Raw genomic sequence first — 26569 nt, forward strand, 5'->3', positions numbered from 1 at the left:
GAGTAGCTGCTGCCTTGGCAGGAACTAATGGGGGATCCATAATAAACCCCAGGAAGAGTAGCTGCTGCCTTGGCAGGAACTAATGGGGATTCATAATACATACAAAAAACAAATCAATCATGAAACTACAAGGTCATTACATTGTACATCAGTTTACAGCTGTACCTTGCTGGGATCTGGAGGCAGTGTGGCCTCCACAGGGAAGGGGCTGCCTGGGATTGGGTGTCCATCGTAGTTCACCTCCACTGCATAGAGCCCCTCCTCCTTGGGGATGTACTTCACTGTGCTGTTCTCTGGTTTCTTCCCAGGCTGAGCCTCCAACACACAGGGGACATGCTTACCGCTAGGACTGCTGATCTGTACGTCCAGTTTACCCTGGCCTCCCGCTCCCTTGGTGCCCACCACAAACTCCTGGTCCTGCCCCACCTCAACTCCTGAACAAACAAAAGAGGGGGATATAGTTTAACGTCAACATTTCAGCACATAGCCTTTTCTGATGACCAGTCCTAAAGCGCAAAGCCACCAAGATGATCATACGAAGGCACACGGGTAACGATTTTCCAACTCCACTAGCGGTAGGGAAGGGGTTAAGGAAAAGGACTGTTCCGGAAATGGCAATCCGTCATCGCACCATAGAGGCCCGCTGCCTGCTTAACACCAGCTGGGAAGCTTTCAGCTGATAAAGGAGGAAGCTCGTGTCCGCCAGTAAGAGGTTAACACTACTTACTGCCGTCCAGATTGTTGACCTGGACCTTGGTGACATCGAGAGGAGCCGCCACTCCCACAGCAAATGGACTCTTGGGGATGACATCCCCTCCAAACGTTATGATGATTACCATCTCTCCCTAGACACACAGAGCGACACAAATTGTTAATTGATTGTTTACCTATACTGGAGGATCACAGATGAAGAATGTCTGGTAAAAAGAGGCCTGTCCCTAGACAGGATACTACAGTGTACCACAGTAGCGCTCTGTCATCGCTCATCCATACATTTATACATTCTCATGCCATTCCCTAATCCATTAGGTAGTTGTTGTGGAATTTTTTGATTACTTGTTAGATATTACAGCACTGTCGGAACTATAAACACAAGCATTGCTACACTCGCATTAACATCTGCTAACCATGTGTATGTGACCAATAAAATGTGATTTGATTGCAGTATGAGTCATAATACCCATAAAACCCAAGCAGTCAAACAGGGAAGTGGTTCCAATAGTTTTTCCACCATTCATTTTTCCCCATAGGGGATTTTAGGAACACGTAAAATAAGGTTTGTGTTTCATGTAGACTTACCCTGGTGTGACGTTTTGATGAGCCTATAAATCTTTAGGACAAGGTGACTATTATCAATATATTCACCTGCATTTATACGCAAAAAAACAAAATCCAAATTAGCTGCAAATGTGGTAATTATAAAGAACTACAAATACCTTGGTGATTTGGTATCATCTTTAAATGGACACAACACTTGTTTAGCAAAGGTGTCAGCTAGAGACGACGTGCAGGAGCTTGCTGGGATTTGTAGTTTTGCATGATGTCGACTTTGATGCTAATTAGCATTTTTATTTATTTTTTTAATCGGAGAGTAAATATGGACGAACATATTGATAAGGCACATTGTCCTATAGAGATTTACGTAGTTATCAAAATATCACGTCAGGGTAAAACTACACGAAACAGAGCCCTCATCTTTAAGTGCTTTTAAAATCCTCTATGGGGAAAAATGAAGGGTGGAAAAACTATTGGAACCACTTCCCTGTTTGACAGCTAGGTTTTATGGGTATTATAACAGCTCCACTGTGGGACTATTATCTGGCTGGAAGAACCACTAAATAAAGGATGGACATTCTATAATGCACAATAACGTTGACAGAAAGATGGTTCAAATACTATTTGAAATAGTTTAAATTACTTTAGCTGTGCTTGATTGAGCTTGGCTGGCTTAGCTGACCAACAGAACACTCAATGGCAATCCAGACAGGCCAGAGTAAAACTCAGTTACGAAAGATGTTAAATACTACTTGAACCCATGTCTGGTTGCCTTGCCTCAACAGTTGTTGCTGAAGCATACTTGGTGTGTTAGTAGTCAGTTACCTGTTGTATTGGAGTATACTTGACGGTATGAGAGTAGTCGTAGTTATCGATGATGTCAAAGTCTCGGACGGCGTCTCCCTTGCCAGTACCGGTGAACTGGACGTCCACGGGGGCCTTGCCCGCTCCTTTAGTGTGCACTGTGAAATGGGTCGGTTTGCCACACTCCACTCCTGAACGAGCAACTCCAGGACCCTCAGCCTTGACCTTGGAGGAATCATGGGAAGGTTCCACTTTGACCCTGAACGGGCTGATGGGAATCTCCTACAAAACAGAAAAAACTTGAACGAAACCTATTTGCACAGGATGGAACATTTACTTACACATATATATCTTACACACGTAAAACAAACCACAACTCAAAACAAACCTTGACCTTAAAACACTAACACAAGTGAACGGGTTATTATTCTCCACATTATTAAGGGCCGGTTTCCTGTAACCAGATTAAGCCTTTAGTCATTTACATTTGAGTCATTTTAGCAGACGCTCTTATCCAGAGCAACTTACAGTAGTGAATGCATACATTTCATACATTTGTTTTTGTACTGGCCCCCCCGTGGGAATCGAACCCACAACCCTGGCGTTGCAAACACCATGCTCTACCAACTGAGCCACAGGGAAGACTAAGTTTAATCTGGATCCTAAGAGTGGCGCCCTGCCATAAAGAAGCCAATGGGAACTAAGCATAATAAACGGCTGTGTCCCCATCAGTCACCTACCTGGTCAGTGAAGAGGACCTTGATGGTGAGTCGTCCTGCTCCAGGAGGGATGTATTTCACAGTGATGGTGTCGTTGGCATTTGGGATGATATCAAAGTCCACGTCCTCCTCTTTATCACTGATTATATTGGCGTCACACTTGATACCCACACTCACGTCCCCTGAAACGCATGTATACACACACACTGAGTTTCCCCTGGAAGACACAAATACACTGGACAAAACATTAAGAACCCCTCCCTAATACTCAGTAACACCCCCCCCCCCCCCCCATTGCCCTCAGAACAGCCTCAATTCGTTGGGGCATGGACTACACAAAATGTCGAAAGCGTTCCACAGGGATGCTGGCCCATGTTGACTCCAATGCTTCCCCACAATTGTCTCAAGTCGGCGTGTGTGTGTGTGTGTGTGTGTGTGTGTGTTACCTTCCCCAGCCTCTGTGCAGTCCACAGTGAAGTGTGTGGGTTCATTGGCCTTCAGTCCTGTCCTCTCTATTCCTGGACCCAAAACCTTCACCTTGTGAGGATGGCTACCCTTCCCAACCTTCACCTACACAAGAACAACAGTTCCTTGTTCAATTTTACACAAGGTCCAAATGGAAATTGACCTCCTGCTTTACCCGAACACCTCTGAAAGGACACCTACCCAGGTTGGGGTAGCACAAAACTGTTTAAGTTCAAGAGAATTGACAGTAACAAAAAAATGTTTAGGACAATAACTGTAGGAACCAGGAACAGGTGAAGCTCACAGCCTGCAAACTACAACAAAACAATGGAAAGTCACACCGCCCAAAAATAGTTTATATACACACGATTATATTCTACCTGAAGTCAGTGTCCTGATTTCAGTTAGGCTACGTACGTTGCACACAGAGGGGGTCGACTGACGTGAAGGCAATATTAAAAAAGTAGAGTTCTGGTTCAACCTGAAGTCTGATTTGATCATGTCATTTCTTTATTTCAAAATTGTTACAAAAGCCCACTAACAACATTACAATCACTGCTCAAAACAGTATTAGGCCTCGCTATTTTTTTTATCTAGTCTTCGCTGCAGAATGATGATCAAATTGGTAGGCCTATGTTATCCATAAAAATACTACGATATTGGTTCTTTAAAAAACAAAAAAAAAAAGAATATTATGGCTGCATCAAGTGCATACTATTTTGATTTATAATAATTTGATCTTAACCGACCCCGAGTCAGACCGACCGGCAGCATAGTGTCATGCTGAGACAACTAGATATACCGACCGAAGGATTTACAACTTCCTTACAGATGGGTTGAGTTTCTTGAACGAGTAAATCAACATTGAGACATTTGACAAAAACAGTGGATAGAAAGACACGAGTCTCGACAACAGACACGAATGAAGTAAAAAAAAAAATCTCAGGTGTGACTAAAATAACGAGCTTGTTAAGACATTAGTACGTGCTTCTGTTGATTGGATTAAGTAGTTACAGAAATAGAAAATGTGTTTATTAACAAATAAAACACCAAATATATTGTGTGAAAGTATAGAAAAATAGACAAGTCATCACATCGCGTTTGATCATTGTAAGAAAATGTCCCTGAAATGATTAATATCGGCCAAAGTTGTTCAACAATATTACTCAGAAGCTATACGTCTCTGCGGTGTTACTGACCAAAACATTTACAATATTCCTCAGTGTGATTATCAGAATGAGAGGCTTAGGTTCATCTTTAGTATTCTCCTGAGTGACTTGTTAGATTACAGTCCCTAACGTTTACGGTAAGTGGTATTCTCCTGAGTGACTTGTTAGATTACAGTCCCTAACGTTTACGGTAAATGGTATTCTCCTGAGTGACTTGTTAGATTACAGTCCCTAACGTTTACGGTAAGTGGTATTCTCCTGAGTGACTTGTTAGATTACAGTCCCTAACGTTTACGGTAAGTGGTATTGTCCTGAGTGACTTGTTAGATTACAGTCCCTAACGTTTACGGTAAATGGTATTGTCCTGAGTGACTTGTTAGATTACAGTCCCTAACGTTTACGGTAAGTGGTATTCTCCTGAGTGACTTATTAGATTACAGTCCCTAACGTTTACGGTAAGTGGTATTGTCCTGAGTGACTTGTTAGATGAGCTTCAGGACTCTCCAAAGTGGTCACGGTTAGATTACAGTCCCTAACGGTTAGGGAACGTTTACGATAAGTGGTATTGTCCTGAGTGGTTGTGGGTATGTAACGGTCATCCCTCCTTTTAGTAACCAGACAGCGGTTGTTTTAGTCTAAGGTTTTTATTACCCTCCAGAGCGGTTAAGTTTTGGTCAGGGACATTGTCCTGCGGTGGTCTTACCCTGAAGGGACTGTTGGGTACACTGACTCCTGCCCAGGTGATGGCGACCGTGTGTTTGACCGCGTCGACGGGCGTGTAGGAACAGGCATAGACGCCGTCTCCAGTTCTCTTCACCTTAACGTCGAGGGGACCGCCCTCTGCACTCTGTGGGTTAGAGACAACATAGTTAACACTAGTGTGTGTGTATACACGTACACGTGTAGACATACGTGTGTAGGTTTGTCTTACCTGGGCAGAGATCTTCAGGGGGCCTGTCCCAGCATCCTTAGTGTTGACGGTGAATTCTGCCGGTTTGTTGATGACACAGCCACTCTTCTCCAGGCCTGGACCGTAGGCCTTCACCTGAAACATAATCACAATATCACAGACATGCTACTGTAGCAGCAGATACTAACAGTAACACTACTGGTGTCCCCCAGGGCTCTGTACTAGGTCCTCTAATTTCTCACTACGGAGACAGGAAGAGTGACGTCACTCACCAAGCTGGGGTTGCTGTCCTGGTTGTCGGGGACGATGTAGGCCATGAATGGACTGTCCTCTATATCGTCGTCGTCACACATCACGTGGACAGCGTACTCCCCTGCCTCCGACGGCCAGTATTTCACATCACATGAACCATCGTTCTGGTCCTCGCACTCTATTTTGGCCTGGGACGGGCCCTCGATGGCAAAGCCTGTTAGAGGGACGGTAGAATGGCTATTAGCTCTATTACAAAGACCAAATCAAATGTTATTTTGTCACATACACATGGTCAGCAGGTGTTAATGCGAGTGTAGCGAAATGCTTGTGCTTCTAGTTCCGACCATGCAGTAATATCTAACAAGTAATCTAACCTAACAATTGAACAACTACCATATATATTAGCTGTTCAATACACATATACACACACACACACGTGTAAAGGAATGAATAAGAATATGTACATGGATGAGCGACGACCGTGTGGCATAGGCAAGATGCAGTAGATGGTATCGAATACAGTATATACATATGAGATGAGTGATATAGGGAATGTAAACACCATGTTGGTCTGAACACTGCATGTGCATCACTGAAAGCTTTGTTAAAGATATTTTTTTTGGGGGGGGGGGGGGGGGGGGGGAGAGCTGCATCAAGCAGATATAGAACATCTGTTCTTCATCAGTTTAAATAAAAAATGTTTTTTTTTTTTTTTTTTTTTTTTAAATCAACCAACGTCAACACATTAGCAGTAGACCTACAGACCAAAAGCACAAATCGACAGCCTTAATTCAAAAACCGCATCGTCAACAGTCCTTACCTAGAACTCCCACATCAGTGCCGATGGATTCCGCCACAAAGTCAGCAGATTTACCCACCATGCCTCCCTCCAGACCTGGCCCCCAGGCCCTGATCTTCTGGGGGCCCGCCTCAGGACCAACCCCCACCTCAAACGGACTGGGACAGAGACAACAGTTAGACATATGTTCCAAAGAGTTTGGGGAGGGGGGGGGGGAGGTAATAAAATACCTCTAGAGAGGGTAATTGAAACCTATAATCATGCATGTAGTATCTCATTTCCATGTGCTTTATGTCTCCTTCGCCTTGCCAGCGCTACCGAGTACAGTGGTGTCTTTCTGCACAAGAAACAAGAAAGGATTGTCTTCAGAATATGGCCTTTAAAAAAAAGGTCTGTAGTTAGTGGGAGGGGGGGGGGGGTAGACAGCCATTACAGTGAGTAATGCTGGGAGCAGAGGGCTCTATAGCATGTTAACAGAGCCTGTTCAATGCAGAGACAGACTACCCCAGTCTGTCTGGGAGGTAATACCAGCTAATCCGTCTCTCATGTTATGGCAGTACAGTAGCCAGGCAGACCCCCTACATGACATGGTTTTAAAGGGCCTGTGGTTAAGGCCTTTAAAAATAAAAGGAACATTTCACTCGGAAAAAAACTCATTGTTTTTGTTACATTAGACCACTTGATTTAGTCCCAAAATGTTTTTTTTTGCAAGTCAGCAATCAAGTTTAAGATAAAAGAATCATCAAAAATACAGAAAACAGAGTTTTGCATCATACCGACTGTATTTATCCCCTAGTTTCTGATCAAGAGCTCGTATACACATGAAAACATTAAATGACCGAACATCACTCAGGAGGTGCCCAAAAACAATATCACAAAAAATAAATAAAAATGGGTGAATCTTCCCATTGAGAGAGCCATTTGGTCCTGAGAGCACCGGCACCGGCACACACACAAGGTCAGCTGGTAGCCTGTTCAATGCTTAGTAACACCATGGTAACAGCATGGGGGTAATACCAGTAGACCATGCCTAGCACTAACAGACCAGAGCCCTTTCCTAAACAGTCTCCCAAGCTTTGTATTAGCATTACCAGAGCCCTCGCCTAACACTGCATTACGACCTGGAATCCAATCCCCATTGTAGTAAACCCTGATGAAGATATGGAAAATGTCTTAATGCTTCATAAACGTTAGAGACTAACTCCCCTCACAGTGAACTGTGACAGAGTAAATTATTTTTTCAGTAACAGAATATCAGATGTTTCCGTCGTCAGTGTGGCATAAAAATGACTAAATATCCTCATGCTGAAACCAGCTCTCACACACAGAAACTGTAATTTCCAGGGTTGCTTGTTAAATTAAATCGGTCTGTGACCAACAGTCTCTTTCTCAGGGGACATAGCCTAGCCCTGGTGATGGGAAATGTGAGGAGACAAAAACGTTACACACAGTGCTATGTTAGGCGCTACGGTAGCTAACACACAGCGCTAAGTTAGCGAACGCCACAACGATGACACACTGGATGTCGTTCTGCTGCATGGGTCCCCATTCACCGTTTCTACCAGCACACACCATCCCAGACTCCTCCCCCTAAGTCCCTAGCCCCCACCCCGTTCTACCCCCTAGCCACCCCGTTCTACCCCCCTAGCCACCCCGTTCTACCCCCCTAGCCCCCACCCCCTAGCCCCCCCGTTCTACCCCCTAGCCCCCCCGTTCTACCCCCTAGCCACCCCGTTCTACCCCCTAGCCACCCCGTTCTACCCCCTAGCCACCCTGTTCTACCCCCTAAGTCCCTAGCCACCACCCTCTACCCCAACCTCCTAAGTCCCTAGCTACCACCTTCTACCCCAACCTCCTAAGTCCCTAGCCACCCTGTTCTACCCCCTAAGTCCCTAGCCACCACCCTCTACCCCAACCTCCTAAGTCCCTAGCTGCCACCACCCCCTAGCCACCCCGTTCTACCCCCTAAGTCCCTAGCTACCACCACCCCCTAGCCACCCTGTTCTACCCCCTAAGTCCCTAGCCACCACCCTCTACCCCAACCTCCTAAGTCCCTAGCCACCCTGTTCTACCCCCTAAGTCCCTAGCCACCACCTTCTACCCCAACCCCCTAAGTCCCTAGCCACCACCCTCTACCCCAACCCCCTAAGTCCCTAGCCACCCCGTTCTACCTCCTAAGTCCCTAGCCACCCCGTTCTACCTCCTAAGTCCCTAGCCACCCCGTTCTACCCCCTAAGTCCCTAGCCACCACCTTCTACCCCAACCCCCTAAGTCCCTAGTCACCCCGTTCTACCTCCTAAGTCCCTAGCCACCCCGTTCTACCTCCTAAGTCCCTAGCTACCACCACAGTGAGTTCATACCAACATGTAGAGACTGAACAATGAGCCATGGATAGACCAGACCCCTCCCACCACATGACCAAACACAGCTCTAGTCTTCATACGTGACCCAAAGGAACCGACTTCGCTCCAACATGTCAGGCGACAGTCTAACACGGAGCTTCGGTTTTTTTAGATGAACAAACCAAAAGCATAGAGAAGGGGAAAGTGAAAGTTTGAGGTCCAGTATGTAGAGAGCACCAGGTCCAGTCATCTCACCTCTTGGGGATGTGCTGTCCTCCCCAGGTGATGGTGACCGTGTACTTCCCAGGGATGTGAGGGTAATAATCATAGTTAAACACCCCATCACCAGACTCCTTCTGTTTCACCGGCTCCTCCATACCTTCTGAGGAGAGGAACGGAGAATTATTAACCTTTATGTCACCGGAGGAGTCATATTTTAACACTAAGGTCTCTTTTACAAATGAACCTTCCACAAGACATAAACAAGCATAGACAGACAATACACATTAAGATACAAAAACAGAGTCGATTAAAACAAACATTGTTCATAACAAAAACAATACTCTCAACGGTCTGAACCGGCCCAGGGACTTCAAAGCATCCAATCAAAACATATATTTTGGAGATTGCAAACATTAAAGACTGATGTACCACCGAAGGAGTCCAAAGTTACCTAACCCTGTGAACGGGATTGGTAAATTAATTGTATCAGTGACATTAGGTAAGTGGGAAGCTTATGAAGCAGGGCTTTGTAAACAAAGAGCCTAATGATGTGATCTACATGACTTAAGAGGTCCGGCCAACCTTTAGGTATAAAAACAGTGATGAGTAATTAAACTGATAAAACGGGCATTATGATAAACAGCATCCAGGGGTTTAAGAGTAGTATCACCATAACAACAGGTTGAAAGGTTGACGGCACAATCTGCTTCCTGCTGACTAGAAAGAGGCCATATTTGTTTCTCTAATAAAATCTTAGCTTCTTAACATGCTCATTTGTTTGGTTTTAAACATTATAGCAATCTAAATACCAAGGTATTTGTTTGATTAGAGAAACATCTGATCTAATCCATCTCAGACAATCTCACGAGAACTTGAACAGTGTTTAGTTTTGACCCTATTAAAGCACGAGCTTTAGAAATCATTAAGGGCTTCCTGTACTGCTGCAAAAATCAGACTGTAGCTTTGTCACAGCCAGCAGTCAGGGCCATAGTATACATCACAGTATCATCCGCATATAGATGAACCAGATTGACCAATAGCATTTATATAAATAGTGGAACAGATCCTAGTATCAACTCCTGTGGAAATACTTCAAAGTACTTAAAGAAATTCAGACATAACCCCATCAATCACGACGGCTTGAGTTCTGTCACTAAGAAATCCATGAAACCACGAGCAGGAGTTAGATGCCCAGTCCAAATCGAAGGACGTTGTTGTTACATAAAATAGCATGATCAACTGTGTCAAACACTTTACAGGTCCACAAACAAGACAGTACAATTCATTTTAGCATCTGAAGCATTGATAATATCATGAACTACTCCTGTGGTTACTGTGGTAGTGCTGTGCCTTGGCCTAAACACTAATTGTTCTACATAAAAAAAATACCATGCTCAGATAAAAAAAAAAACGCAAAGTTGCTTATTAACCAAAGATTGGAGAATCTCAGCTAGACATGAAATCCTGGAGATGAGACTACTATCCCCGCCCTTATGGAGTGGCAACAGGAGCCATTTCCCCATACTTAAGGAATATTTCCTGATAAATATTAGTTTTAAGATACGGGTCGGGCCAGCACACTTGAGCAGACCCGGCTCCAATTGGTCAGAGCCTGTGGATGTCTTGTTATTTATAGCAAGTAAGGCATCAAGGACTTTTTTTTGTGAATTGCCACAATGCCAAAACGCCAACATTCTGTGAAATAAAATGATGAAGTGCATTTTGGTCCATAATGGGGTCAGAGTCCGAATTCATTTATTGGGTCAGAGAGGAGGAAATCCTTCTGAAAAACTCAAATCTCTGAACTTAGATTCCTCTTACAATCAGAGAGGTAACATTATTAAATCAGATTTAGCCTTCCTGATTAGTCTTACACATCGATTCCTCAGGTTGCCACAAAGATGACCAATCCCGTGCCTAAGCATGTTCCTGCCTTGACCCAGGCAATGTGTCTTATGAATGACTGAAGATAAATTTAGGAGTGAATGAGGCATTGATCTAGGAAGAGACAAGACGACATGGCCTAAAAAAAAAAGCACACATCTGAGACCAGGCTAGCAAGCCCCATGGTGGGTGAAGGAAGGAAGTCATGGACCAGGCTAGCAAGCCCCATGGTGGGTGAAGGAATGAAGTCATGGACCAGGCTAGCAAGCCCCATGGTGGGTGAAGGAATGAAGTCATGGACCAGGCTAGCAAGCCCCATGGTGGGTGAGGTGAAAGGAGGAAGTCATGGACCAGGCTAGCAAGCCCCATGGTGGGTGAAGGAATGAAGTCATGGACCAGGCTAGCAAGCCCCATGGTGGGTGAAGGAATGAAGTCATGGACCAGGCTAGCAAGCCCCATGGTGGGTGAATGAAGGAAGTCATGGACCAGGCTAGCAAGCCCCATGGTGGGTGAATGAAGGAAGTCATGGACCAGGCTAGCAAGCCCCATGGTGGGTGAATGAATGAAGTCATGGACCAGGCTAGCAAGCCCCATGGTGGGTGAATGAATGAAGTCATGGACCAGGCTAGCAAGCCCCATGGTGGGTGAATGAAGGAAGTCATGGACCAGGCTAGCAAGCCCCATGGTGGGTGAATGAATGAAGTCATGGACCAGGCTAGCAAGCCCCATGGTGGGTGAATGAATGAAGTCATGGACCAGGCTAGCAAGCCCCATGGTGGGTGAAGGAATGAAGTCATGGACCAGGCTAGCAAGCCCCATGGTGGGTGAATGAATGAAGTCATGGACCAGGCTAGCAAGCCCCATGGTGGGTGAATGAAGGAAGTCATGGACCAGGCTAGCAAGCCCCATGGTGGGTGAAGGAATGAAGTCATGGACCAGGCTAGCAAGCCCCATGGTGGGTGAATGAATGAAGTCATGGACCAGGCTAGCAAGCCCCATGGTGGGTGAAGGAATGAAGTCATGGACCAGGCTAGCAAGCCCCATGGTGGGTGAAGGAATGAAGTCATGGACCAGGCTAGCAAGCCCCATGGTGGGTGAAGGAATGAAGTCATGGACCAGGCTAGCAAGCCCCATGGTGGGTGAAGGAATGAAGTCATGGACCAGGCTAGCAAGCCCCATGGTGGGTGAATGAATGAAGTCATGGACCAGGCTAGCAAGCCCAGAAGCCAGAGTCCAGGTGCTGGGTTCTGGTAATGTAGTCATCGTGGTGGATCTATTTGATTTAACCAGTTAAAGTTGACTGACAACAGTCATTTACATCAACAAACCTGGGAAATAGTTACAGGGGAGAGGAGGATGAATGATCCAAATTGGTAGCAGCATCTTATGTGTGTCACAGTGATTAATGAGCTGAGCCAGGTCTCTGGTACCACAGTGCAACGGTGTCTGACTGACCGGGTCCAGCTTCTCTAGCGCCGGTCGGACTCATTAGTGTACTGGCTGTACCACAGACCGATCTGGGACCAGGTTTAGCAGCCCAACGGTCGAGGATTTCTGACAGACTTCCAGCTGGATTGGCATGTAGCCAGCCAGCGCCGTCTATCAGTCCGTATGTAGCCAGTTAGCGATGCTAACGATAGTCTACCCACAAAACAGACTAAGACTATCCCAAAATATTCAATTAAACGTTAACCGCAAAGTAAGCTAATCTGACAAACTGGTGCCTTCACACACACACACCAACTTTCTGCACATTTCGTTGGGTTACAGCCTGAATTTAAAATGGATTCCATTTAGATTGTGTCACTGGCTAACACACTACCTCATAATGTAAAAAGTGGAATTGTGTTTAGAAATGTTTACAAATTATTTTATATTCTAAATCTGAAATGTCTTAAGTACTCAACCATTTTGTTATGGAAAGGCTGAAGTTCAAGAGGATAACGTTTGTTTTAACAAGTAACATAATATGTTGCATGGACTGTGTGCAATAGCATTTGATAACTGTTCTATTACTACCTCGTCTCTGTACCCCACACAGATAATTGGAAGGTCCCTCAGTCAAGCAGTGAATTTCAGACAGATTCAAAACACAAAGACCAATGACTCGCAAAGGGCACCTATTGGATAAAAGCAGCATGGTGAAGTTATTACACGTGAGTGTATCAATAACACCCAGTCACTACAAAAAATATGCTAGACAAGGTTTGGAGACCCCTGCTGAGTGGAGTAGGACGGTATGGAAGGAGAGGGACGGTATGGAAGGAGAGGGACGGTATGGAAGGAGAGGGACGGTATGGAAGGAGAGGGACGGTATGGAAGGAGAGGGACGGTATGGAAGGAGAGGGACGGTATGGAAGGAGAGGGACGGTATGGAAGGAGAGGGACGGTATGGAAGGAGAGGGACGGTATGGAAGGAGAGGGACGGAGGAAGGAGAGGGACGGAGGAAGGAGAGGGACGGAGGACGGTATGGAAGGAGAGGGACGGAGGACGGTATGGAAGGAGAGGGATGGAGGACGGTATGGAGAGGGGAGAGGTAGAAGGGATGGATGGAGAGGGGAGAGGTAGAAGGGATGGATGAAGAGGGGAGAGGTAGAAGGGATGGATGAAGAGGGGAGAGGTAGAAGGGATGGATGAAGAGGGATCGGTGGAGGAAGGAGATTAAGAAAATCAAGTGGGTCTGACCTCTACGGAACTTCCTGGTTAAAAGGGGTCATGAAACGTCTAATTAAAATAAAAAATGAGAGCCATGTATTAACTGTTAACTCACTGGGTCCTTTGACTGTGACCTTTAAATCCCCACTTCCTGCGTTCCTGGTGTCCACTCTGAAGTCAGCCACCTGTTTCACTCGCACCCCTCTGGGCTGGAGGCCACGTCCTGTGGCACGACAAGCCCCTGGCATTGACGCTGAAACCCAGAAAACAGAGGAGACTTAATACAAGAATCACTTCAGCCCTGAAACTCATTTCTTTATTCATTCATGTATTCCCAGTAGTGTCATCATAGTGAATAAGTCCTCTGTGCTAAAGACAAGTGGTGTAAAGTACTAGAGTAAAATAAATACTTTAAAAGTACTACTTAAGCAGTTTTGGGTATCTGTACTCTATTCACAGTCAGGTCCATTAATATCTGGACATTAACCATGTTATCATCTTGGCTCTGTATGCCACCACGCCGTAGACTTTCAGCTTTAATCTGAGGGTATTTACTTCCAAAACCGGGTGAACGTTGTAGGAATTAGAGCATTTTATATGTGGTCTCTTCAATTTCAGGGGCTAAAAAGTAAATTGGACTAATATCATAAATTAAATTGTGACTTTTAATACTTGGTGGCAAATCGTTTGCAAGTCAATGACTTCCTGAAGACTGGAACCCATGGACATCACCAGATGTTGGGTTTCTTCCCTGGTGATGCTCTGCCAGGCCTTTCCTGCAGCTGTCTTCACTTCCTGCTTGTTATTGGGGTGTTCTGCCTTCAGCAAGTGATATGCATGCTCAATTGGAGTTGGGTCAAGTGATTGACTTAACCATTACAGAACATTCCACATCTTCGCCTTTAAAAAGTAATAAAAAGTATTGTGTTGCTTTCGCAGTACGGGTCATTGTCCATTTGCACTGTTGTGAAGCGCCGTCCAGTGAGTTTTGAAGCATTTGGCTCTGAGCAAATAATAGCCCTAAACACTTCATAATTCATCAGCATAATGTGTCAGAAGTCACATCAATAAATACAAAGAGAACCAGTTCCATTGGCAGCCATACATGCCCATGACACAACCTCCACCATGCTTCACAGATGTGGTATGCTTCAGATCATGAGCAGTTCCTTCCCTTCTCATCATTCTGGTACCAGTTCATCTTGGTCTCATCTGTCCATAGGATGTTCCAGAACTTAAGGCTTTTTTTTGACGTTGTTGTTTGGGAAACTAATCCATTTGTCCTGTTTGAGGTTTACCAATGGTTTAAATCTTGTGGTAAACGGTCTGCATTTACTCTGGTGAAGTCTTCTTTTCAATGTTGACTGACAGATAATCCTACCTCCTGGAGGGTGTTCTTGACCTGGACAACTGTTGTGAATGTTTTTTTTTTTCTTCACCAAGGAAATAATTATTCTGTCATCCACCACAGTTGTTTTCAGTGGTGTTCTGGGCCTTTTGGCGTTCCTGAGATCAGCGTGTTCTTAAGACTGTACCAAATAATTTATTTGTCCACACCTCAAGTTTGAAGTTTCCCATCTGACGGGTTGGTTTGATTTGTCAGCCTAATGGACTTGCTTCACTGGCAGTGACAGCTCTTTGGACTTCATATTGAGGGTTAACAGCAACAGATTACAAATGCAAATACCACACTTGAAATCAACTCTAGACCTTTTATCGGCTTACTTGTAAATTAAACTAATGAGGAAATAACACACCTGGCCATGGAATAGCCACAAGCAGTTGGAATGAAGGGGGGCAGAGTAGATTGTACTGTAGGCCACAAGCAGTTGGAATGAAGGGGGGCAGAGTAGATTGTACTGTAGGCCACAAGCAGTTGGAATGAAGGGGGGCAGAGTAGATTGTACTGTAGGCCACAAGCAGTTGGAATGAAGGGGGGCAGAGTAGATTGTACTGTAGGCCACAAGCAGTTGGAATGAAGGGGGGCAGAGTAGATTGTACTGTAGGCCACAAGCAGTTGGAATGAAGGGGGGCAGAGTAGATTGTACTGTAGGCCACAAGCAGTTGAAGGGGGCTGCATTCAGACTTAATAATCAACATGACCAAAGAACAGTTGTCCCCCAAATGGCAACCTATTCTCCATTTAGACTTCTGGACAAAAAGTAGTGTACTGTAGAGAACACGGTGCCATTTGGGACAGCCTACAAGACCAACCCCAACCAAGACCAACCCCAACCAAGACCAACCCCAACCAAGACCAACCCCAACCAAGACCAACCTTGAAGTCGGAGAGTGTTTCTAGACAAACAGTAAATAGATGCTCACTTTCCAATTCAACAACCGCCTCTGTTTCAGTTAACCATTTGAATAAAAAAAAAAAAACAACGACTACAAAACCTTTGTTTTGGGAAAAAAATAATAAACTTGTGGGTCTGTAAAGTGAGAGGGTTTAGGGTCATGGCGCTGTGTTGTACTGTGCCGTGAGGTCGGTGTGGCGTGGAAAAGCTGCATCAGGGAGATGGAATTTTGGGGTTTTATGAGCTAGGCTGTTGTAGGAGGAAGAGAGAGAAGAGCTGAACAAGGCTGCCAGCTCCCCTGTCCACTATGTCCTGGCTTGAGGCTTTCACATGCTTCCCAGCCGAAAGAGTTTATGCATATATTCTGACAACATTTTTGTGACGTTTTGGACTTCGGTGAGAGTTTGTTTAGGCACATTTTTCTGGAGGCAGGGCGAAGTTCGGAGTCGGAGTCTGACAGCCCTTCGTCGGTGATTAGTGAACAGCGGGGATTCTTCAATAAAGTCTTGTCATTTAACTAGAGACGACTCATTTTTGAACGCACCCCCCCCCCCCCCCCCCCCCCCATTGAGAAATACTGCATCAAAACAGCTTAGTTAGACATACCACTTAAATCTCCGCCACAAAACTTCAAAATTAATGACATATCTTGAGTTATTTTACTGAATGGATAAACTATTGCCACTTTTTTAAGCGAAGGTCTTTTAAGAGTGTATGCGAGCCCACTGGTTCAGTAAGCCAAGTTTGTCTAGGCGCCAGCCGAAATTAAGCATGCCGACGCCTTTAGTCCTAATGTTGGGGGATTTCTGCTCCCCTTCTGTCCACTTTCATCTTTTCCTAATCACACCTTTCCATCCCCTCAGCCCTGACCCAGCAGCTACCTAACAGCCAGAGTCGAGCCAGGTCACCGCCCCCGAGAGGGTGAGGGGGAAGTACTGTAGGTGGTGAGACATGAGGTGAGGGAGGCAGCTGACCGCTCAGTGGAAACTAGCCAGAGTTCTGTATATAGGCTAGACCTGGGGGGGGGGGGGTTCTAGAATCTAGCCAGAGTTCTGTATATAGGCTAGACCTGGGGGGGTTCTAGAATCTAGCCAGAGTTCTGTATATAGGCTAGACCTGGGGGGGTTCTAGAATCTAGCCAGAGTTCTGTATATAGGCTAGACCTGGGGGGGTTCTAGAATCTAGCCAGAGTTCTGTATATAGGCTAGACCTGGGGGGGGGGTTCTAGAATCTAGCCAGAGTTCTGTATATAGGCTAGACCTGGGGGGGGGGTTCTAGAATCTAGCCAGAGTTCTGTATATAGGCTAGACCTGGGGGGGGGGTTCTAGAATCTAGCCAGAGTTCTGTATATAGGCTAGACCTGGGGGGGGTTCTACAATCTAGCCAGAGTTCTGTATATAGGCTAGACCTGGGGGGGGGTTCTAGAATCTAGCCAGAGTTCTGTATATAGGCTAGACCTGGGGGGGGGGGGTTCTAGAATCTAGCCAGAGTTCTGTATATAGGCTAGACCTGGGGGGGTTCTAGAATCTAGCCAGAGTTCTGTATATAGGCTAGACCTGGGGGGGGTTCTAGAATCTAGCCAGAGTTCTGTATATAGGCTAGACCTGGGGGGGTTCTAGAATCTAGCCAGAGTTCTGTATATAGGCTAGACCTGGGGGGGTCTAGAATCTAGCCAGAGTTCTGTATATAGGCTAGACCTGGGGGGGTTCTAGAATCTAGCCAGAGTTCTGTATATAGGCTAGACCTGGGGGGGGGTTCTAGAATCTAGCCAGAGTTCTGTATATAGGCTAGACCTGGGGGGGTTCTAGAATCTAGCCAGAGTTCTGTATATAGGCTAGACCTGGGGAACCGGGGGGGGGGGGGTTCTAGAATCTAGCCAGAGTTCTGTATATAGGCTAGACCTGGGGGGGGTTGTAGAATCTAGCCAGAGTTCTGTATATAGGCTAGACCTGGGGGGGGTTGTAGAATCTAGCCAGAGTTCTGTATATAGGCTAGACATGGGGGGGGTTGTAGAATCTAGCCAGAGTTCTGTATATAGGCTAGACCTGGGGGGGGGGGGGTTGTAGAATCTAGCCAGAGTTCTGTATATAGGCTAGACCTGGGGGGGGTTCTAGAATCTAGCCAGAGTTCTGTATATAGGCTAGACCTGGGGGGGGTTCTAGAATCTAGCCAGAGTTCTGTATATAGGCTAGACCTGGGGGGGTTGTAGAATCTAGCCAGAGTTCTGTATATAGGTTAGACCTGGGGAATGGGGGTTCTAGAATCTAAAGAAAGCTCTTCAATTAAACAGCATCTAAACCTTCTGAATACAATCCATGTAATTTATTTAACCCCCCCCCCCCCATCCCCAGTCTTAGGTTAGGGGTCACCTGGTCCAATGTTGACAGTAGAAGGACTCTTGGGTATGGCGATGCCTCCGAAGGTGACGGTGATGGTGTGAGGACCCTGCTGGGTGGGCTTGTAGGTACACCTGAACACACTGTCTCCTTTATCCTCCATCATGGCCTCCAACGGTCTACCCTGAGGATCCTTGATGAAAGCAGACACGTCTCCAACTCCCGCCCCTAGTTGTGAGAGGAACACAGCAATACTTTAGCCAAAGCACCTAGATTTCATTTCTCTTCCATTAACATACAGATCTGGGACCAGTCTACAAAGCACCAACTTCAAAATGCTAATAAACACAAGACGTTAACCTGTTGGGTCTAGGGGGCAGCATTTGCACGTCTGGATAAAAAAAATGTACCCGATTTAATCTGGTTACTAATCCTACCCAGTAACTAGAATATGCATATACTTATTATATATGGATAGAAAACACTCTAAAGTTTCCAAAACTGTTTGAATGGTGTCTGTGAGTATAACAGAACTCATTTGGCAGGCAAAACCCTGAGACATTTTCTGACAGGAAGTGGATACCTGATGTGTTGTATTGACTTTAAAGCTATCCCATTGAAAGACACAGGGGTTTAGGAATATTTTGGCACTTCCTATTGCTTCCACTAGATGTCACCAGCCTTTACAAAGTGTTTTGAGTCTTCTGGAGGGAGATCTGACCGAACAAGAGCCATGGAACGGTGATGTCCCATTAGACACCTGGCGCGCTACTTCATGTTGGGTACCCTCGTTCCAATACGTTATAAAAGGCTATGCATTCGTCCACCTTGAATATTATTCATGTTCTGGTTAAAAAAGGCCCTAATGATTTATGCTATACAACGTTTGACATGTTTGAACGAACGGAAATATATTTTTTCCCCTCGTTCATGACGAGAAGTCCGGCTGGCTTACATCATGTGCTAACGAGACGGAGATTTTTGGACATAAATGATGAGCTTTTTTGAACAAAACTACATTCGTTATGGACCTGTGATACCTGGAAGTGACATCTGATGAAGAGAATCAAAGGTAATGGATTATTTACATAGTATTTTCGATTTTAGATCTCCCCAACATGACGTCTAGTCTGTATCGCAACGCGTATTTTTCTGGGCACAGTGCTCAGATTATTGCAAAGTGTGATTTCCCAGTAAGGTTATTTTTAAATCTGGCAAGTTGATTGCGTTCAAAAGATGTAAATCTATAATTCTTTAAATGACAATATAATATTTTAACAATGTTTTCTAATTTTAATTATTTAATTTCTGACGCTGACTTGACTGCCGGTTATTGGAGGGAAACGATTTCCTCAACATCAATGCCATAGTAAAACGCTGTTTTTGTATATAAATATGAACTTGATAGAACTAAAAATGCATGCATTGTCTAACATAATGTCCTAGGAGTGTCATCTGATGGAGATTGTAAAAGGTTAGTGTATCATTTTAGCTGGTTTTATGGTTTTGGTGACCCTGTCTTTGACTTGACAAAACATTACACACAACTCTTGTAAATGTACTGTCCTAACATACTCTAAATTTATGCTTTCGCCGTAAAACCTTTTTGAAATCGTAAAACGTGGTTAGATTAAGGAGATGTTTATCTTTCAAATGGTGTAACATAGTTGTATTTTTGAAAAATTTGAATTTTGACATTTATTTGGATTCAAATTTGCCGCTCTTGAAATGCACCTGCTGTTGATGGAGTGCACCACAGGTGGCACGCTAGCGTCCCACCTAGCCCCAAGAGGTTAAACAACCTGCAGCGTATGTGGTCAGTTATTGTCCTGCTGTGGGAGGAGAACCAACCTGCAGTGTAGATGTCGAAGTAAGTAGGTTTGTTGGCTATGTTTCCTATAGCTTCCAGTCCAGGTCCTTTAGCTGTAACCTTGGTGGGGTCTCCCTGAGCCTTGTCCACGCTCACCTCAAACGGAGACTTGGGGATCTGCTGGCCTGCAAACAGCACCGTCACCTAGACAAGACCAAACAACAACCACCATGTCAGAAATCATGGAAGCGGTATGTAATGCCGTCAAACAGTTACCACACAATATCAGACAAGCTCCCGGTCAAGTGAAGAACTTGACTCTAGAACTGAATCAAGAGCTTGCTAAATGGAGTGAAGATTGTTGTGGTTAGGACTGTGGTAGTTAAATTGTCACCCGGTAATTTGCAATCACATTTAACATCTTCAGGCTTCCACACACAGCCTACAAGCCACTGATGCAAACCTTGGAACATCTACATTTTAAAAAAGTCGAATAAATCCATGTAATATATCCTACACCATCACAATAAATCCATGTAATATAGCCTTCACCATCACAATAAATCCATGTAATATAGCCTTCACCATCACAATAAATCCATGTAATATAGCCTTCACCATCACAATAAATCCATGTAATATATCCTACACCATCACAATAAATCCATGTAATATATCCTACACCATCACAATAAATCCATTATTTATTTTAGACAGGTCTAAAGAAACATATGAAGAAAATGTAGTCTATTTCAGAAGAACAGAATAGCATACTCTGAGTTGTCCTTATGTTAGGTCCTGATCTGGCTGTGCCAAATGGCTGTGGGCTACACTAGTTAATTTAGCAGACAAGATTAGCTTAGAATTCAGTGGCATTATTTTATAGTATGAAGAATACAGTTGAACAAAGTTGAATAAAATATATATTTTGGCCAAACGATTTGAGGGGGTGCACACATGCGGCTATTCTGTGTTAAGCGGTTAAAGAAATAGGTATTCTTAAATGCTTAATGTAACTTGTTCTACAAACGTTGGGCTACATGTTCAGATTTTTAATACATTGTAAGGCTGAATGATGCAACTAATGAGGATTTGAAAAAAAAAGTTGTTTCAAAAGGCATGATCTCTGCTTTGTTTTTTTTGCGCAGGCTGTACACACTTCATCAGTCTCTCATTCACAATTTGACAAGCAGTTGATAATCCCTGGAATTTCCCGGCGGCATTCCCTTTGCGTGGCCTTAATGAACGCAAAAAATAAAACAAATTCCATGCCTTTTGCCCTTGGGCTAAATATAATTCTCTTCTCCTAGCTGCATGCTCCAACGCACCTCATGTGATCAGGTCTTTCTCACAGGCTACAAGTGAAGACAGACACGTCAGGGACAACAACACACATCTTAATCCAATTCCAAGGTGCATATTGAAGATATTGTAAGAACTATCCAGATTGAATTTCTCAGCCAAGAAGAGCAGTAGGCCTAATGAACAGCAAAAGCACTAGCCTATGTCAATCTACTATCCCCTATAGTACAAAGGTCAACCTATACTATTCTGTGTGAAAAATAAATATTCTAAACATAGTCTGGGAGAGTAGCGGGATGCGATAGTGCCCAAATTAATACTAGCATCAAAAAACATCGATTACGCAATGTGGCTGATGCAATAGATCAGAAAGTTCAGCTTAACATGCATCTCTTCACATTTTAAGCGCAGCAACACGCACATGGTAAGCTATTAGCGGGAAAACACCATTATCAAAAGCAACCTCAAATGTGACTATGCATGTAATGCTTAAATTATAAAAATTAGTTTTTTTACAGTGAATAATTATCTTCCCTAAAGTTGAAACTAACTCTGCTTATGTATCTCAGTTAGGCTCTAAACCCCTTGTAAAGCGGATTAATGTGCTTAATTTAAAAAAATAAGTTATTTGGTCACTTTAGTTGTGATACAAAACCTTATCAAAAACATATAGGTCTATGGAGTAAAGCTACGAGGTGTGCGATTATGATTACAATAATAATTCAAAAGTGATATGATAATATCGTCATCCATCTGACTATTCTTGATTTAATAATCTGGTCTTCACACATACTGGATCAATATCATGCACCTGTTTCGAAACTGGGAAGCGGCAAAAAAAAATACATGTCATCTATGCACTTAAATAGCAGATGGACACTTTCCCGTAGTTCATTTTCATGCCAGTCAGGTCAGCTATACTCCTGTTGTGAAGATAAGCAATGTGCTTAATATTAGGAAAGTTGAGAAATAAATATAGTAGGCCAAGTCTATAGAAAGGTGATGGGATCCTCCTCTTTTTAGTAGAGGCCATCACTCGTTTTTCTCACGCAATTGCATAGCCTATAGAACTGTTACGCAACATGAGCTCATGGGCTCTCATGAAGTGTTTGATTAGATTTTCCATTACATTTGCATTGCTGTCAGAGTGATTAGAGAGACAGTAGAGTGCTGAGTACCAGGCAGTTAGCTAGTTTGGTAGGCTACTAACGACCAGCAGACCGACCGAGTTGTGGGGGAATGGTACAAGATCAATTAGCAGTAATGGTTAGCTGCATGAATGTTTACAAAAGGGACTGGCTATACTGTACCTTGTGATGACCCATAACCTGGGGTATGTAGGTGACGCTGAAGGTTTTCTTCCCTTCGTTAGGAACTGCCTTCACCTCTTCTCTGGTTCCTTCTGGGTCCTCCACGTAAACCGTGACCTGTCCCTGACCCGCACTGAACGCATCCACCGTGAAGATGGCAGGACGCAGCACCCTGTTACCTACTGGCTCCAGACCTGGGAGGGAGAAAAACACTGATTAACACGCCAGATACTCTACTGTAGAAGATACAGGAGATTGTTATTGAGTACAGTCTCTGGAGTTCTGTAGTACCGCAGGTCTTCATCCTTCAGGAACTGATTCAGAATCAGCTGAGAGTCAATGACATTGATTTGGAACGGGGTACAAATAGTGTCACAGAGCAGTGTGTTCTCTTTCAAAGATGGCGGTGATGAGATTAAAAGCAACGTGAAATCCAGGACTTGTATTAGCTGGAAGCCAAAGCATGTCCACTTCAGGGTCCAAGGATTACAGAGACCATGGAGTCTGATACTGTAGCATATGGATGGTCAGACCCGAATGGATGGAAAATAGATCACGGTACTTTCATTCTCCTGTCTGATGATGGAAGGAGGGAAAGTGCTGCTGAACCAATAGCCGGCCTGTGCATTATTGATCAGATGGGGAATCCAGGCCATCCTGTCCAGTAACGAATGAGCCTGGCATTAAGCAATGGAATTTACAGGGGGACCTCGCCATTGTGTTTCCTTAAGAGGGGAGATCAGCTTTACTATAGCAGATAGAATTTATCACTTCCAATCCCCCCCCCCCCCCCCCATTTATTTTATGTAAAGCACCAGCCAGAAGTTGACACACCTATTCATTCAAGGGTTTTTCTTTATTTTTACTATTTTCTACATTGTAGAATAAGAGTGAAGACATGGAAACTATGAAATAACACATATGGAATCAGTCTCATTAGTGATTGTAAGCTGATCTGATCTTTTTTTTGGTACATAATAATATCTCCGCCATAACTTCCCAAAGACACAGAACACAGCTTCTACATACACGAATCGGCAGCGCCGGACCAGGCCCTAATCCCCGGGACTCGAATAAGGAAATGGCAGTGAGGAAAATAAAAGCCAGGCAAGCCCGGTATATTGACTATGTTGGCGAACAAATAGATGACCATTACCCTCTGTTCTACTGGCGAAAGTGCAATCACCGGAGAACAGACTGGGCGAACACCGTTCCATCCTTTCACTGGGTCCTGAAGAACTCATGTCCTGTTTGTCACAGTCGTTGCTGAACGAGGACATGTTAATACAGATTGCTGTTTTTTTGGGGGGGGGGTTTTTTGCATCGTCAAAACCGGATGGCAGACTCGGGTAAGACAAAGGGAGGAGGGGTGCGTCTGTCAACAACAGCTGGTGATCTCTAATGTTAAAGGAAGTCTCAAGTTTTTTTTGCTTGCCTGAGTTAGAATACCTCATGATTATAACACACTCAAACAAGCCGTATAGACCCATAAAGCAAACAAGAAATTGCACATTCAGAGAGTCTGTGGCTGGTGATTATACCTCATTTACCAGCATGTTACCTGCAACTAGGAGAAAAATAAATAAGTACAGCTAGATCTTATCACCTACACGGCTATACAATCCTCTCCCTCACTCCCTTAACCAATCCTCAATCCTCCTGCTAACAAATTCTATCCTGGACTTCCCGGCGGGCCACCCCCCAGGTGGTGAGGGTAACCAACACCACATCTACCACGCTGCCTCCAACGCCATCATCAAGTTTGCTGACGACGGGTAGGACTGATCACCGACGACAATGAGCAGCCTATAGAGGTGAGGTCAGAGACCTGGCATTGTGGTGCCAGGACAACAACCTCTCCCTCAATGTCAGGACAACAGAGGAGCTGATCGTGGAGTACAGGAAACAGAGGGCCGAGCACAACCCTGTCCACATCAATGGTGCTGTAGTGGAGCGGGGTCGAGAGCTTCAAGTTCCTCTGTGTCCATACCGGTAAAGAATTAACATGGTCCACACAACCAAACAGTTGTGAAGATTTTACTACAACACCTCTTCCCCCCCCTTCAGGAGGCTGAAAAGATTTAGAAAGTTCTAGAGCTGCACCGTCGAGAGCATCTTGACTGGCTGCGTCACCCCTTGGTATGGAAATTGCACTGCCCTTGACCGTAAGGTGCTAAAGAGCGTGATGAGTAGGGCACCAATACATCACGGGTGCTGAGCTCCCTGCCATCCAAGACGTCTATACCAGGCGGTGTCAGAGGAAACTCGAGCCACCCGAACAATAGACTGTTTCCGCTACCGCGTGGCAAGCCGTACCAGTGCACCAAATCTGGAACCAACAGAACCCTGAACAGCTTCTACCCATAAGCAATAAGACTGCTAAACGATGAATGAGGCTGTTGAGGTAAAAAAAAATGGGGGTGCAACTCAATACTAGGGAGATGTACTTAATGTTTTGTCGACTCGGTGTAGACCGCCACATGGTGTGTGTTTGGCAGGCACTCAGTATTACTTAAAAGGTGTCATTATTAAGCTTGGGCCTAGTAATGTTATGCCGTTTTGGAGAAGTTATTCCTCGCAATGCCAGGGTTGTGGGTAACATTTCCTCAGGTATCAGACATACTAAAAATGAATGCACTGAAAGTCACTTTGGATAAAAGTTGATGTATATAGATATATTACCTGGTCCATATGCACGAGCCTTCTTGGGGTTGAGTTTGGGTTTGAGGGGTGCGCCAGGCTTCAGTTTGGCTTTTGGGAATTGGGACAGGTAAGTCATCACTGACTGTTCGTCCACACTGGGGTCAATGATCTCCTCTGGCGCAATCACCTAAGACAGAAGATACATTATGACCTACAGTACAGACGACATGATCAGATAACCTCTACAGACAACACACACGATGAGTAGGGCCCCCTGAGGTTTTGCTGACAACCTATAATAACTATTGCAGTTCACATCACATGGGTCAGTAAAACTGGTCAGCGTCAATATTATCTACAGATTTCAGTATTCAAACAAAAGTATGCTGGTGTTGAGACTGTGGGTAAAGAGTAAGTCTGGAGGCAGCGTTAACACCACAGAGGAAGTCTGGAGTGTTACTACAATGTGGCCAATATCAGAGACAGCAACATTTATACAAAATATCTGCTGTTGAAAAGCAAATGCTAGAATAAAAAGGGATATAATATCTAGATGCTTTTTATAGTGGACATCAAGTTTATAAATTGCCTGGCTGGGCTGATGAGACAGTGGGTTGCGCAGTGAGACGAAACAGAGTAAATAGGCATTTTAACGTCATAGCTTTAGACCAGTGGTAACTTGTGGAATAGACAACGGCTGGAATGTGGATTTAACCAAAATCAGCATCCAGGACTAGACCCACCCGTTGTATCAATAATGTTAATAACTCTTGGAACAGTTACAGATAGAGTCTCCTGTTTGCAGACATTTAACTTGGGTGTGTCATATGATTGATTTCCATAAAGCTTTTGATTGTTTGACTGCTGCACCCACCTGGTAGGTAAATACAGCTCTGGGGAAAAAATGATGAGGCCACTGCAAAATTAGCAGTTTCTCTGGTTTTACTATTTATAGTTAAAAATAGTTTTATAAAGCAACATTTTTTATTTATTTGATAAACTACTGACAACTTCCTAAGTTAAATCATTAGTATTGTGTTTAAAAATGCATATTAACTTATTTTCTATGTATTATATGAGGTCTGACAACATTACCTTTGTTATTTTGACCAGTTGTCATTTTCTGCAAATAAAATGCTCTAAATAACAATATTTTTATTTGGAATGTGGGAGAAATATTGTCAGTGGTTTATAGATTGGGTAAAAAGTAACATTTTTGTTTTAAACACATACTTATAAATGGTAGAACCAGAGAAACAGATCATTTTGCAGTCGTCTCTTCACATCTTTACAGAGCTGTAGATCATTTTCAGCACCATTCAAACTTGGCTCAGAAGGAAAAGTCCAGAAGATGCACTGTCAGGAACAAATTAC

At 44.3% G+C, this 26569-nt stretch overlaps 1 protein-coding gene across 1 annotated transcript in view; it reads right to left on the reverse strand.

The window, feature by feature from the left end:
* flnba (filamin B a) overlaps positions 1-26569 on the reverse strand; it is a 111423-nt gene that overhangs the window by 50542 nt on the left and 34312 nt on the right. Inside the window, 15 exon segments of the mRNA XM_045705698.2 lie at positions 166-434; positions 728-845; positions 2101-2361; positions 2820-2980; positions 3245-3368; positions 5136-5279; positions 5364-5477; positions 5615-5808; positions 6415-6551; positions 8991-9117; positions 13613-13750; positions 18164-18358; positions 19982-20144; positions 22553-22746; positions 25235-25382. Of these exon segments, the coding sequence (XP_045561654.2) occupies positions 166-434; positions 728-845; positions 2101-2361; positions 2820-2980; positions 3245-3368; positions 5136-5279; positions 5364-5477; positions 5615-5808; positions 6415-6551; positions 8991-9117; positions 13613-13750; positions 18164-18358; positions 19982-20144; positions 22553-22746; positions 25235-25382 (2487 nt within the window).

This window comes from Salmo salar, chromosome 22 (genome assembly GCF_965601325.2).
Source record: "Salmo salar chromosome 22, fSalSal1, whole genome shotgun sequence".
NCBI lineage: Eukaryota > Metazoa > Chordata > Actinopteri > Salmoniformes > Salmonidae > Salmo > Salmo salar.